Source organism: Erpetoichthys calabaricus, chromosome 14 (assembly GCF_900747795.2).
Source record: "Erpetoichthys calabaricus chromosome 14, fErpCal1.3, whole genome shotgun sequence".
Taxonomy (NCBI): domain Eukaryota; kingdom Metazoa; phylum Chordata; class Cladistia; order Polypteriformes; family Polypteridae; genus Erpetoichthys; species Erpetoichthys calabaricus.
In genome coordinates, this window is record NC_041407.2 from 81600090 (window position 1) to 81615621 (window position 15532).

At 38.0% G+C, this 15532-nt stretch overlaps 1 protein-coding gene across 1 annotated transcript in view; it reads right to left on the reverse strand.

The window, feature by feature from the left end:
- The window catches only part of sytl1 (synaptotagmin-like 1), a 65271-nt gene that overhangs the window by 15475 nt on the left and 34264 nt on the right, over window positions 1-15532 (reverse strand). The window contains exons 5-9 of the mRNA XM_028818682.2: window positions 11481-11544; window positions 11141-11186; window positions 3874-3965; window positions 3638-3754; window positions 2926-3092 (exon numbers count right to left, since the gene is read on the reverse strand). Coding sequence (XP_028674515.1) covers window positions 2926-3092; window positions 3638-3754; window positions 3874-3965; window positions 11141-11186; window positions 11481-11544 — 486 coding nt within the window. The remainder of the gene's footprint in view (window positions 1-2925; window positions 3093-3637; window positions 3755-3873; window positions 3966-11140; window positions 11187-11480; window positions 11545-15532) is intronic.

Here is a 15532-nt window from a genome sequence, read left to right on the forward strand (position 1 = left end):
GACTGGGAACCCAGTTCTAACTCCCGGCCACAGCAGTAGCAATAAATAATGAGACACATATTTAATACTTGAAAAGTAATGTGGAGATAGATTGTAAAATGATTTATTTGTTCAACTGTCCTGGTTTTTCATACTTCATATAGATTCATAATCTGAAGGGCACCATGGTGGTGATGTGGTTAGCGTTCCAGTCTCATAATTCCAGACTCGTGTGTACAAATCCCTACCCAGGAACTGTCTATATGAAGACTGCTCATTCTCTGACTGAACATGAAGGTTTTCTCCAGGTACTTCTGCTTCTTCCTAAACCTTTAATGTACTCTATATGATCTATCAATTGCCAGCTTTAAACTCACTCTATATCAGTGTGCTCTGTACCTGAATAGAGCTGGTCCCCTTTAAAACTAAAGCTGATAGAATAACCCCTTTAGAAGTCATACACATGATCCTTTTCATATGCAACTGATACATAACTAAAAATTATGTCACATGACTGAATGGGGTTAAGGAAAGAAGCTGCTCCGCTTTATAAAACAGTGTGATACCATGTTCTGTGTACAAACAATGTTTCTATTAGGTTTGTTGGACGGGGTAGTTAGGTGGTCTGTTTGTCACTGTAGATACTACTTTTGGCTGACTCTGTGTATGGACAATTTGAGTTTTACTTAACAAGATGTTTTTGTACTATGGCATATACTGCACTAACAGTGGTCAGGATTTACATCATCTGATTTCTACTAAATTTGTCCACAATAATTTGGAACTGTTTTACAAAACAAACATGGCTCTGGAACCAACATGATGTCAGGTGCTGGTGATGAGTATGTCTTTCAACAGTGGTCTCTGGAAAAAACATTTCTTCACACCTTCTGTGGACCCAATGCTTCCCATCACTTTATCCTCAAGAGATGTACCGAAGTATAAGTTAATGTGAGGTTAATGTCACTCAGACATCAAATTGTGGTCTGTATTGTGACAGACAGACAGACAGACAGACAGACAGACAGACAGACAGACAGACAGACAGACAGACAGACAGACAGACAGACAGACAGACAGATAGATAGATAGATAGATAGATAGATAGATAGATAGATAGATAGATAGATAGATAGATAGATAGATAGATAGATAGATAGATAGATAGATAGATAGATGCTTTATTAATCCTAAGGGGAAATTCACATACTCCAGCAGCAGCATAGTGATGCTTACTTTTAACAAAAACAAACTGCACTGTTGCTGCTTGGCAGTCTGCAAACATACGAGTCGATCTTTCCCATAGGTCAGCCTGTGTGGCTCTGCCCCATATACATGAGAGTGTTCCCATTCACCTACCTAATAGTGTGACATGAAGCTCATAGAGGTGGCATTCTACACCATTTAATCTACAGCACCTTGGATAGATGTGCCAGTCTCCTCTCCTCTATGTCTTTGATTCAAACCCTCTCAAAGTTCGACACTTGTACATCAAAGAGTAGGTTTTTTATTTTCAATTATTGATCCCTAAAATTACCTTTTTCAAATAAATATTATTTTTTTACAATATATGACATAAAGGTGAAAAAATCTCACATAATGTGTTTTGATTTTAACATTTTTATCAACAAAGGCTCAAATTTCAAAAAAGGTGCTGTTTTTCATATCCACTGCATAATAAATCTGACAACAATCTAGCCTGCTTTGACATTAAATGTTTAACTTTTTCAAAATATTTAAAATTCTGCTTTAAAGTTCAAAGGCCCTACATTTTTGTTTTCAAGTTTGTGGTAAGCTAAAGATATAATAGATTAAAAAAATACAATATTACTTTTTAATATTGATATATATAATAATAATATTAATATTATAAATTACATTATTTTTACTATATATTAGTCAGTCAGTCATTTTCTAATCCACTTAGTCCTGAACAGGGTCATTGGCTTCTGTTGGAGCCTAACCCAGCTAGCATAGTGAGCAAGGATGGAACAAACCCTGGATAGGGCACCAGTCCAGCACAGGGCAATCACACACACACACATACACATTAACCCCAACCACACACTAGGGACAATTTAGTATCACCAATTCACCTAACCTGCATGTCTTTGGACTGTGGGAGGAAACTGGAGCAACAGAAGAAACCCACACAGACACAGGGAGAACAAGTGAACTCCACACAGGGAGGACCCGGGATGTGAACCCTGGTCTCCTTAGTGCAATTAAAATAATATTTAATATTACTATAAGGGACTAATGATGACAAACTGCAATCTTTGAATCTCTTAATGTGTATGCTTTTGTTTTGTAGTTTCTGTTTTTTATGATAACGTCAGTTGGACACAATTTATGCAAAGCATCATTCAAATTAGCCTTGCCAGGTGTACAAGGATTCTGCTTATTCTCAGACATATGTCCTTTTTGTGCAGGATTTCAACATTCTGGTTTTTCAGCTACTAATTGGTATTATTTAAACAACACTAAATTGTTTACAATAAATGTCAGAGTATTAAAAATATAGCAGGAATGATACTCTAAAAAGCATTGCAAATCCTATGCTGTAGCATTTCATTTGGTACTAGAAAAAATTCTTGTAACCTGATTACTTCATCCACTGTCACAACAGAAGGAGATGTAAGGCAGAAAATAGCCAAAGACACACCCAACTCATTCACAACAGGACAATTCTGAGTTACCAATCAACCTAAGCAGCATGTTTATTATTTGAGAGGAACCAGCAATAACACCCCATAAAAAAACAGTTCTCTGAGGCTTTCTGTATTAAAATAATATTTCAGACCATTCTATGTAACTGTAAAGGTTTCTTGCCCTCGGTCATTCTGTATTGAACCACATTGTGATTTTATTGTAACCATAAGCAAAAATTACTTAACGGCTACTTTTTTGTCGTTTTAAGTTATTAGATATCCAAGGCAAACTCACGGGTCAGATCTTTGTTTCTTGGCCTCAGCCAAATCTTGGCAGCGGGCTACCTCAATATGGAGCTCCTCTTTGGTTTGGTCATACTTCAGTGCAAAAAGTATGCTGCCCTTTACCTCCAAGGTACCAAACTCTCCAGAGCTAAACAAACTCATCATGCTGCCACTGAGCTGAAAGAGAAATAAAAAGACAGTTACTAATAAAGTGAAACTGCTACAGCATGGTTCCTGGATACTTCACAATCTATGCACATTGGTAAAATAAATAAGACTGTGAGAACTGTACACAAGCAAGTTTCTCCTTATGACAACTTAAACATTTGCTAAAAGTTAAGTAATACCAATATGTTCAGAAATAAAAGTTACATAAAATAAGGGACTAGGATTTTCTATTAAAAATTTAGAATAGAGAATTCAAGGGCTTGCTAAAGGGTATATCTACTAGTCACTCATTAGTAAATAACTAATTATTAATTTTAACAGTAAGCAGATAATATATGCACTTTGGAATACCCTATTTTAAAGCATTGATATTACCAATGTGTATGTCTAATTAACACCAAAGCCATTTGTTAAGGTTTTGTTAAAAACTTTACTAACGATTAATGCATGTACCTGTGTAACCCTCTTCTACAGTGTTACCCACATACTTTTGTGAGCGCAACATAAAATAATATATTTACTGTAAATAGCTAAACAAACATGGCTAGGCTTACCGTATTTCCAGGCTGTAAATTAGATGTGCTACTGTTCATCAGTGGCTTGGCCTTTTCTGCCAGAGTAATTTTAGAAACTGGTTGAGGCGTTGTTTCACCTTCAGAATCAGAATCCAGCTGGAAGGGATGTATGAAGTATCAGCACAAAAAAGTACGACCCTTTGCAAACTTGTACATATAAACCAGTTACACCATTAAATAGATGGCTGATATTACAACATAAATGCTTAATGTACCTGTATAGACACAGTTGGCTCAAGCGGAGGAGCTCCTACCCTCTGTTGTTGGTCTTTCTGCTCAGTAGCATTGGTGCTAGGATCTTGGGTCTCTAAAATATGAAGATCAACAATTTTTTTAAATACCGTACACTTGCAACATTTGTAAGAAGTAATACTGTTACAATCTTTAAAGAAAGAGAAAAAACATTTTCTATTTGGAGGTGTTTCTATGTTTCCCAGAACTCTTACTTTTTATATTGCATCTTTAACTAATTGAGTATATTAAAAGGTATTCTATGATGAAGACAGTGAATTTATCTATTTTGTACAGAACTGCAGTGGCAATAGTTATCTTATTTGTAAAATACTGAAATTATGGCTTGCTTTCTTGAAACCCAGGCTTATGTCATCACTATGTCTATCAGCACCCACAATATTTTGAGCTAATGAACAAATTCACTGAGTTTTATATTTTACATAGAAGAAACTGCTAATGTTTGGAAGAAATTGAGTAGCACACTATTACCACTACCATTACTACCACTCCTAGTGCCTTCTCGCTGGGCATGTCATTGAATCAACTGCCTGCTAGTACAGTGGAGTCAGCTTGTTCATCTCCAATACTCATACGTAAGTGATGTGAAATCAAATACATTTTTAGTGTGTGGTCTTCAAAAACATACAGAAGACTGTCTTTAATTAGTAAGTATCTAATAAAATGTGTCAAATCATTCAAATATAGTGCTAAGGTTAATATACTGGGGCTCACCTACATTTCACTTAAGGTAAGCAACAATTCTATCACAGATTGCTTTGCCAACCAACTGAAAGCACTTTTGTGTATTAAAAAGAAAACATATAGTAACACAGTGTACTAATTCATTCATGGTGATGCTGTGTAGTTAAGTAAGTCAACAAAGTTAGGCTCAAGAACACATTATGAAGTGAATATGTCCAAGATTAGGTGAACTGGAGATGCTAAATTGGCCCTAGTGTGTGCTTGGTGTGTTTGTGTGTGTGTCCTGCGGTGGGTTGGCACCCTGCCCAGGATTGGTTCCTGCCTTGTGCCCTGTGTTGGCTGGGTTTGGCTCCAGCAGACCCCCGTGACCCTGTGTTCGGATTCAGCGGGTTGGAAAATGGATGGATGGATGGATATGTCCAAGATTAGGTGAACTGGAGATGCTAAATTGGCCCTAGTGTGTGGTTGTGCTTGGGTGTGTTTTCACTCTGCGATGGAACAAAATCTCTGTTCAGGATTTATTCCTGCCTTGTGCTGTATGCCAGCTGGGATAGGCCCCAGCACACCCCCACAACCATGTTCAGGATTAAGCATGTAAGAAAATGACTAACTGACTAATGTCCCACTGTAACACCACTCCAGATTCTCTATGAATGAAGCCTCAACTATCTGCTATACTTATCCCAGTCAATGGTAGTAATATTACTGATGCTGAACTTTGTCTACTAATATAACTTTAAACCTTTAAAAGTGTTTTACAGAAAACTTATCAATCACTTGCTTGATTACTACTTCACTTAACTGATTAAATTAAAAAAACAAAAAAATATATTTTTAAATTTAAAAGCATGAATTTTATTCAATACATAAAAATGCCAGTGGTATTCCTCATCTTGCACAATGCTGTCTTTTACACAATAAAGTATGTGTGTGCGTGTTGTATTTTATATATATATATATAAATATATATTCACAAGCCACTTTATCATTCATTTATTAGTATCTCAATGTGGAAACTAGAATTCATATTTTTTTTCCAGTTTGCTCATTATGTCTCAGAATATTGTATGTTAAGTTATACATATACAGTATGTGTGTATATGTTTGTGCATGTATCCCTCCCAAGCACTTTAACCTTACTCCGAGTTTAATTTAGATAATGTACTTTATTGCTTTTCTCCCTTCCCTCCCAGTAGCTCAAGAAAACTATATGTGCACTCACTGGCCACTTTGGTAGGTACACCTGTTCAACTGCTTCTTAATGCAAGTATTTAATCAGCCAATTGCATGGCAGCAACTCAATACAATTAGGCATGTAGACATTGTCAAGATGACCTGCTGAAGTTCAAACCGAGCATCAGCATGGATATGAAACATGATTTAAATGACTTTGAATGTGGCTGTTGGTACCAGATGGGCTGGTCTGAATATTTCAGAAACTGCTGATCTACTGAGATTTTCACGCATAACCATCTCTAGGGTTTACAGAGTATGGTCTGAAAAAGGGAAAATATACAGTGAGTGGCAGTTCTCTGGGTAAAAATGTCTTGTTGATGACAGAGATCGGAGGAGAATGGCCAGACTGGTTTGAGCTGACAGAAAGGCAACAGTAACTCAAACAACCACTCATTACAACTGAGGTATGCAGAAGAGCATCTCTGAATGCAAAACACGTCGAACCTTGAAGCAGATGGGCTACAGCAGCCAGAGACCACACTGGGTGCCACTCCTGTCAGCTAAGAACAGGTAACTGAGGCTACAATTCACATGGGCTCACCAAAATTGGACAACAGAAGACTGGAAAAACATTGCTTGGTGTGATGAGTTTTGATTTCTGTTGCAACATTTGGATGGCAGAGTTAGAATTTGGCGTCAACAACATGAAAGCATGGACCCATCCTGCCTTGTATCAATGGTTCAGGCTGGTGGTGGTGGTGGTGTAATGGTGTGGGGGATGTTTTCTTGGCACACGTTGGGCCCCTTGGTATCAATTGATCATCACTTAAATGCCACAGCCTACCTGAGTCTTGTTGCTGACTATGTCCATCCCTTTATGACTGTAGTGTACCCATCTTCTGATTGCTACTTCCAGTAGGATAATACACCACGTCACAGAGCTGAAATCATCTGAAACTGGTTTCTTCAACATGACAATGAGTTCATGGTACTCAAATGGCCTCCATAGTCACCGGATCTCAATCCATTAGAGCACCTTTGGGATGTGGTTGAACGGGAGATTCACATTATGGATGTGCAGCCGACAAATCTGCAATGACTGCGTGATGCTACCATGTCAATATGGACCAAAATTCCTGAGGAATGTTTGCAGCAACTTGTTGAATCTGTGTCACAAAGAATTATGACAGTTCTGAAGGCAAAAGGGGATCCAACCTTGTACTAGCAAGGTATACCTAATAAAGTGTCCAGTGAGTGTGTGTATACTTATATATAAAGAGCTACAGTAAGGATTTTATGAAATGCATAGCATAGGGTCTTTTTTATTGTAATTAAAATCTGAATAATGAATAAAGGAAAACTAACAGAACGAGTTTCAGCAGTAGTCAAGGCGCTGGATTGAGGTGATAAAATGATACTGTAGGGCATTTAGTGCAAACATGTTAACAACTTCAAATGCTAAGGATTGTCCTGCTCTTTTGAGCTATGCTGTCTCCTGCTGACAGCAGCCTCCAATGATAGTGCACGTCTGGTGGGCTTTCTTGCCTCCTTATCCATCTATTAGTGCAAGAGATTTCCTTCCATCACAACATTTTCCTTGACAACACAAAAGAGGACTTTGTTCTTCCAAGGTTATCCAAGATACCACCATTTTACACCTCGCTATTCTCTTAAATACTACTGTAGGTGCAGCATCAGGAAAAGGATCTGCCAGAAGAGAGGATGGTGGCTGGCACTATTTTAGTCACTTACGTCGAGACGCTGATCCTGTGGTCTTCTTTTCCCGGAGAATTCCGGTTTGCATAAGGAAGACCTCCTTAAGTGTTAAGTGCAAACAGAAATATAACAGCTAATTGTTATTTTACGTATTGCGTTGCTTTATCATCTCATATCTCTGAAACCTCGGCCGAAAACGGGAGGCAACATGAAACATAAGCATCTACATTAGTCTTGCGGGGCGCAGGGAAACAGGAACACCGCTCAAGTTTAAAATCAAATCTGCTTTTTCGTGTCTGTATAGTACAATTACATTTTTAAGTACATACCTCCCGCTGAGTCAGACATACAATGCCAGCAACAGGTAATCAGTACAACGATCATAGTTGACGATGTAACAGCAAACAAAGGAGAATTCATTTGAAGTTTTGCCTCTACGCAGATGAGCAATTATTTCTGCAACAATTGCTAATTTTTAAAAGTTTCAATAAACGAGCTTAGTTAGTTTCGATAAATACTTAAGTTTAAAGCCGCCACTACTTCTATCCTTATATAGGAATCAAATCTAGGAAATTTTCTCCTACATGCTGGCCCGCACATTTAAATAGTACGCTTCCGGTACTTTTATACAGTTATTTTAAATGATGTAAAAAGTAAAAATGGTATAGTTTGCTTATAAACTGCTTTGGACATCTTTTGGGCCGGGTCGTGGAATCAATTATTTGCAGGGTACGGTGCAGTTTTATAACTGAAGGTACGGGGTTGATGCCGTTCTTGAAAACGCAATTCGTTGTTTTCCTTTTTTGTGTATCTGTGTAGCGCTAACAGTAATAAACTTACTGTGCCATAGGACCAACCTGCATCCCCTTCGGATGCTCACGAGATCTGCCTTGCACATTTTGCATCACACTGTCATCTCAGAACACATCAGAGTGTTCCCATACTTCAGACAAATGGGGTTCTCAACCCTCTTATTTAACTGCCGCTTCGCTATTGGTTCAAATGTTTCTGAAGAGGGCGCGCGTCACGCAGCTAGCTAGCTAATCCATTTCAAAATTCGTTGTAAGTAATAATTTATGATTAATGTGCTTAAGTCATAGCTTTGTTATTGCTACTCTAATTATATATTGCATTATGTTTATTTTTCAATATTATTTTTTGTGTTTGTTCCCTTACTATGTATGTATTTAATGTGTAGTTTGCTGGGCTCTTAGAAGTTGGAAACAAATGGACAGATGTAATTATAATACTTAAAATTTAATTTAAAACAGAGCATTTCTCAAGCACCTTACTCAAGACATGTTATTTCTCTTGTAAGGTCACTTTTAGGAAGTCAATCGTTATTTTTAATGTCCATCCTTTACCATTTTAGTAGAACCTTACAAGTACTTTTTGTGAAAGAAATTCTTGAATGGTTAGAAACGTTTTTTTTTTTTTAAACTATTGTATTCAAGAATCTCATTGTTGAGCAAATGTTAACAATGACTGTGATATACAAAATTTAGTAGCATTATAGTATGGGAATTCATTTTATGGGACAATCTAAATATTAGATTGTTAGATTATATTTAGAAGGGCAGAAAATGTTTTAACTAAAAATCTGAACAAAACCCATAATGGATACATTTTGAAGTATAATAGGTCATATTTCTTTCACCTTCTTTTCACACATACTGTAAGTTTAGTTGGTTGTTTGAATGAAAGTGCTTACTAAGGATATTTTAAAATTACAGTGGCAAAACAGGTACTGTTGTTTTTCAGTGCCTAGACTCTAATTCGAATACCACCTGGTGTATCTTCAGTTTGTACATTCTCCAAGTAATAATAATAGTTTTTAAACAATAAATTTATCATTTTCTAACCCGCCTAATCCAGACCAGGGTCGTCTGGGCTGCTGGAGCCTATCCCTGCTAGCACAGAGCTCAAGGCAACAACAAACTCTGAGCAGGGTGCCAATTCATCACAGGGCAAATGCACACACCAAACACACACTAGGGCCAATTTAGCATGACCACTTCACCTAACCTGCATGTCTGTGGACTGTGAGAGGAAACCGAGGCACCTGGAGGAAACACACATACACACAGGGAGAACATGTAAACTCCTCACAGGAAGGAACTGGGACAGGAACCCTGGTGTCTTTGCTGCAAGGCAGCAGTGCTACTACTCTGCCACCTTTATAGTAAACTTCATACAACAAATATAGCTCAAAGTAATTTACACAAAATATTATTTATCAGATTTATAAAGATTTTCTCAAAGGAATGTGATTTTCTCAGAGTCCATGCATATGCTGTAAGATTTCAATTTGTTGAAGTCAAAAATCTCCACCTAGATCTTTTCTGACAAATAAAGAAGGGATTTCTAGGCTGAGCAGGAGGAAGAGTTCGCTAGTCACCTGAGATGTTCAATCCTAGTTACTCCATTTCACAAAACTTTGTAAAAAACGGGGCTCAATGAGGTGGGCATGTGGAGTGTTGTTTTATGCTATTTCCAGGTTGCTGATTATGAATATGATAATACTGTATTTTTGATATTTGATTCTTTATTGGAAGTCCTAAATCATTCACAGCCACTCCCAGAAAGTTAAAAATGACAAATTTCAAACATAGCAATGTAGGGTATCATTTTAGACTCTTTCAAGATCATCCATCCATCCATCCAACCCACTATATCTACAGGGTCACTGGGGTCTGCTGGAGCCAATCCCAGCTAACACAGGGTGCAAGGCAGGAAACAAACCCCAGGCAGGGCGCTTGCCCACCGCAGGTCACACACACACACCCACACACCAAGCAGACACTAGGGACAATTTAGAATCGCCAATGCACCTAACCTGCATGTCTTTGGACTGTGGGAGGAGACCGGAGCACCAGGAGGAAACTCACGCAGACACTGGGAGAACATGTAAACTCCACGCAGGGAGGATCCGGGAAGCGAACCCGGGTCTCCTAACTGCGAGCCACTGCGCCACCATGCCGGCCCTTTCAAGATCAGTGATTGCAAATAAAATGTTCATTACATTTCTTATAAGCACCCCAAATTACGGTGCCTTACATTAATTCAGACTTTTTATTTTTGTTTTTGCTGTTTTCTTTAAAATTTTGAGTTATTGTTTATTTTTAGTATTATTCATGACTTTAAGTCAACACCATTTTCTGCTGTTTTTTCACACAGGCACTTCCATGTAGGTTTAATTTCAGATGGCCTTTGTCATGTTTTTAATAGACAATAAGACAAGTTGAACAGTGTATCATATGTTGGGGTTGTCTTGTACTGATGAGTCAGTAGGCGCCAGACAAAAAAACTGAAATGACTTCAAAATTACATTTTAGCTCCATGCAAAAGCCTTTGCTTCTTGTCTCTGTCATGCCATGCCACCTTTTCTGTTTAGGTCTAATTAACATCAGTTACTACTTCCATTACTACACCTCACTTACTTCTTCATACATTGATATCATTGTTAATATTATTGTCCATTTACCTTTGATGCATCTTTTTGACACTGTTGTTAATATTTGTATTGATTCACTGAAACTAACAATGCACTGCATAATAAGCAAAATATTTACTACAAAATTATACATATCTAAAGATGAAACCAGTAGCAGAAAAATTTATCACATAGAGTATAGTGCTTGATAATACTCGTACCTTGTTGCTTTGTAATCTCATTGAAATTCTGAGGAGCAGCATGGGCCTAAAATTTAAATAATCATAATTTAAGCACAACAAAAATGTCATACTTCACACTATAGAAATTAGAAATAAATAAAAGATATTTGTAGACATTATTTGAAATACATATTTTTTGACATTTATAGCAGTTAAATATCTAAAATTGGATTCTGGATAGAAAAGCTGAAAACTAAGAAAAGCAATGATACAGAAATTCAAGGTAACAAAGATTTAGAAAATATAAATGTTCACCTGCTTTTGAGCAATAAGAGTTACCTCATATTATTCAACTTAAACAATTACCTACATACTGTACCTGAATAACCCTTTGTCCAGGAATTATTTCTTCATGAACGATTGCATCAACCTGCTCCTCAGCTCTATAAATAAAATGACACATTACTGTTAAGTCTTGTAAAAGCAGCAGGGGATTGACAGAATGCAGTCAAACTTGAAAAAATAATATATACTCTCAGCTCCTCACATATTCATTCACTCTCAAATGGATATTCCTTGTGTTCATAAGTCAGAGTAAACAACATAAAGTTTTTCAAAGACAAGGGAGACAATTTAACCAGTCTAGCTCATTAGGGTAGCAAATCTCTAATTTGTCTCAATATGTTATCCAGACATATTTTTAAGCTGTCAGAATCCATGCTTTATCTATATAGCAAAACATTTCTATTCACCTAATAAAGTCATTTTAATTATTGAATCAATTTTACAATAGTTTTTGGGGCTATAAATCACACAATAAGACAGGCTTTGGATGCTGAAGTTTAGCTCATTAGAAACCTGCACTGCCAACATAAACATAGAGGATGCATCATATTCTGCCTATACTTTACAGAAAAGGATAAAAACTGTAATAATTCAATAATATCTGACCTCTATATGGTTATATTAAAGAGAGAAGGGTCCACTCCACCTGGAGTAAAGACATCAGAAAGTTTATGTAGAGCTATAATATTGGCAAGGGAGCTTAGTAAGCACTGTGTTTTTTCATTATAAAGCAACTTTCAGTGCTGCATTGGAGTCTGGGGCCTGAAGACGCTATTTCTGTTCCTGAAGGTAATACACTACCCCAGAAATTAAACGTGCATGGGGTGTAAATGGACAGTCTAGGTGATAAAGCATGTAATATCACTTTGGCAGGATATAATTAGTATGGACAATTTAACATGATAATGAGATCAAGTACTATTTTTTCCATTAAAACAGTCAAATACATTGTAATCCTTAGAGATAATGAGACCACAGATTTGTGAAGTGTGCAATGTCATTTATCATTTGCCTCTAGGTATAGTCCCTTGTCTGCATATGTTTACTTCCTGTTAAAAAAATATGTCAAGTCAGCAGTGGACAACGTTACTGTCAATGTCCTCCTGTTCCCCAGCTCACTTCCTATCTCCTATCCCATAGCCAACATGAGGCTGTATGTGAAGCCTCTCGCTCAGATTTCATTCAGTTCTGTTCCTCCACTGTCGGTATTCTTCATGCTGATCGTCTGAGGCGTCATCTTCAGCCAACTTCAATCAGGTTAAGAGCCTAATCAGTTCCATTTCCTATGCAATCATGTACAAAACTGTAACATTCTTTCTCTTATATGACTCATAATATTATAGCATTCTTCTTCCCTCAAGACTGTTGACTCTATGAAGATAGTCTTTTCCATTTATGGTCCACAGAATCTGGCCTTAATTTATTTATACCACCGCAAAAGTCTATATACGTTTTCTATTATCATCCAATGATGAATGTTTGTGTATGACAAACCCATTGATTTTTACCTTACCTTGTCATAACAGGCACTAGACAGAGAGATCTAGACTTTTGCCAGAAAATGTTTGTCACCCAGAGTATTGCATTTCCCATAAAGGCACCCAGGCAGTTGTCTCCTTTGGATGATGTTTGATATGGTTCTGTAAGTTAATCTCAATGAGTATGTGCCCCTTAGTGATCAGCAAGTGTTGCCACCATTGTTTTTTTTTCATCTCAACTCTCGCTGCATGCCTGCATAATGCTGCTCCTTAGTGTCGCTGGAGAATATTGAACAATTCTACCCAGGTTAACATTCTTTCACTTTTGTGCTCATACTCCTGTTGTTGTCCCTAACTGTTGCCCCTTGTGGGTTAGCACACATACATGGTGTACTGCCCCCTAGTGCCACCTGTATGCTAATCAGGCTGCACTTCATAATCTATACTAATTAATAAAAGGTAAAGCCCTCACTGACTCACTGACTGATTGACTGACTGACTGACTCACTCATCACTAATTGTCCAACTTCCCGTGTAGGTGGAAGGCTAAAATTTGGCAGGCTGATTCCTTACAGCTTACTTACAAAAGTTAGGCAGGTTTCATTTCGAAATTCAACGCGTAATGGTCATAACTGGAACCTCTTTTTTGACAATATACTGTAATGGACGGCAGCTCGATGGCCGTGGGAGGCGGAGTTGAGTGCCACGTCATCACGCCTCCCACGTAATCACGTGAAAAGACTGTGAAAGCAGTAGGGAGAAATGAAGGAAGAGCCGCAAACAGCGAAGAACAAAAAATTCATTAAACAATTGAGAAGGGAGCGAAACAATAAGAAGCGAGCGAGTTAAGCATACAAGCATGTTCATAAGGGAAACAAAGCACGGTGTAAAACATAAGTTTAAATTAAGTTTATAGAAACGCTCCCACTGCGGATTGCAATAATATATTCGCGAGATAAAAGTTTAATGAGAAGACACGAGGTATAAACGAACCACACGCCGTAGCGCAACGTTAGGGGCAACAGTTTCAACCATTCTATGATCTGCTTCTCGCAACTGAAAGACGGCACATGGCGGATGTTAGCCGACTTGCTGACCGCAACGTTAGGGGCTTCAACTCTGGCGCTGACGATAGAGATTCGATTCCCGAGAGGGGATGCAGTGAGTGTGTATGCCTGATGAGCCCAGAATTAGGGAGAAACACGTGTCGCATACTCTTTGCATTATTTGAAAGTAAACTATTAAAACCATTCTATGATCAGCTTCTGGGAACAGAAAGAGGGCACGTGGCGGATGTAAGGCGACTTCCTGACCAACCACAAGCGTAACCTGGCAGGTAACCACCCATACAGTCAGATTGTGATTCAGAAAACGAATGCCATGAATGTAATTACCACGATCTACATACTGTCAAATAAACGAAACACACGCCGTAGCGCGACAGCTGTGAAAAGCGAGGTTCACAAAAAAACAGATCCTTAATAAATTGTTATTGGTATATTTTCGATCCGTTTAAAAAGGTTTTCTTTTCTTCTTAAAAAATTAAAAGCAGTACTTCGCCGCAACGAAGCGCGAGAATTTGGCTATATATATCTGCTTCTCGCAATTAAAAGAGGGCACGTGGCGGATTTTAGACGACTTCATGACCAAACATAAGTGTTACCTGCCAGGTAGGGTTACCACTTTTAATACAAAAAAATAAGGGACGCATACTGCAGCAGGTGCCACATCCCAGTGCCAACACTTTGCAGACTCTACTTAAAAGACCCGCCCTCCTCACTGGACAGTTAAAAAGACCAATCAAACTAACGATGACATCAAGTATTACCCAATCAAAAGTAGGAAAGGAGGCATCTTCATAAAATGCGTGTGGGATGATTTGCATGAGACGCTGCTTTAAAAAAAATGATAAAAAAAATACGGGACAAATCCCGTCCCGTATTGATTCAAAACGGGACGCGCAATTTCATTCTCAAATACGGGACGCTTCTGTATTTTAAAGGACGGGTGGCAACCCTACAGTGCCAGGTAACCACCCATACAATCAGATTGTGATTCAGACTAGGAATGCAATGAATGTAATTACCCCGATCTACATACAAGGCGAAAGTCTTGCAACATTCAAAGATGATGGTTTGGGATAAGTACACCATAGAACATAAAAGAGCTTATGAAGCCTTGAACCGAAAAAAGCAAGATCTCAGAGATCGTAAAAAAAAAAAATAGGAGGTAATGTCGTTTAACTCGCTGTAGATTTTAGTCAGACATTACCAGTTATTCCACGAGGGAGACCAGCAGATGAACTCAACGCGTGTTTAAAATCCATGCTTCTCCCACGCTCGGTTATATGTCGCGTGTTCTCGGGTAGGTACACCAAAAAATGTATTCATTTAAGCATGTAATGGGCAAACAAAAAATGAGGTATACCCGAAGGCACTGCAGTAGTACTTAATGTAACTTTACTTCTTAAATGTTAATGTTTTACTGTTTAATAATTTATACGCTTCTTATATGTTGTTCAAATTCTTTTATCAAAATACCAGTGACAGCGCAATGCACGATAACGTGGAGTGAATACACCATACGCATCCGCCCACGGCCGCCCTGG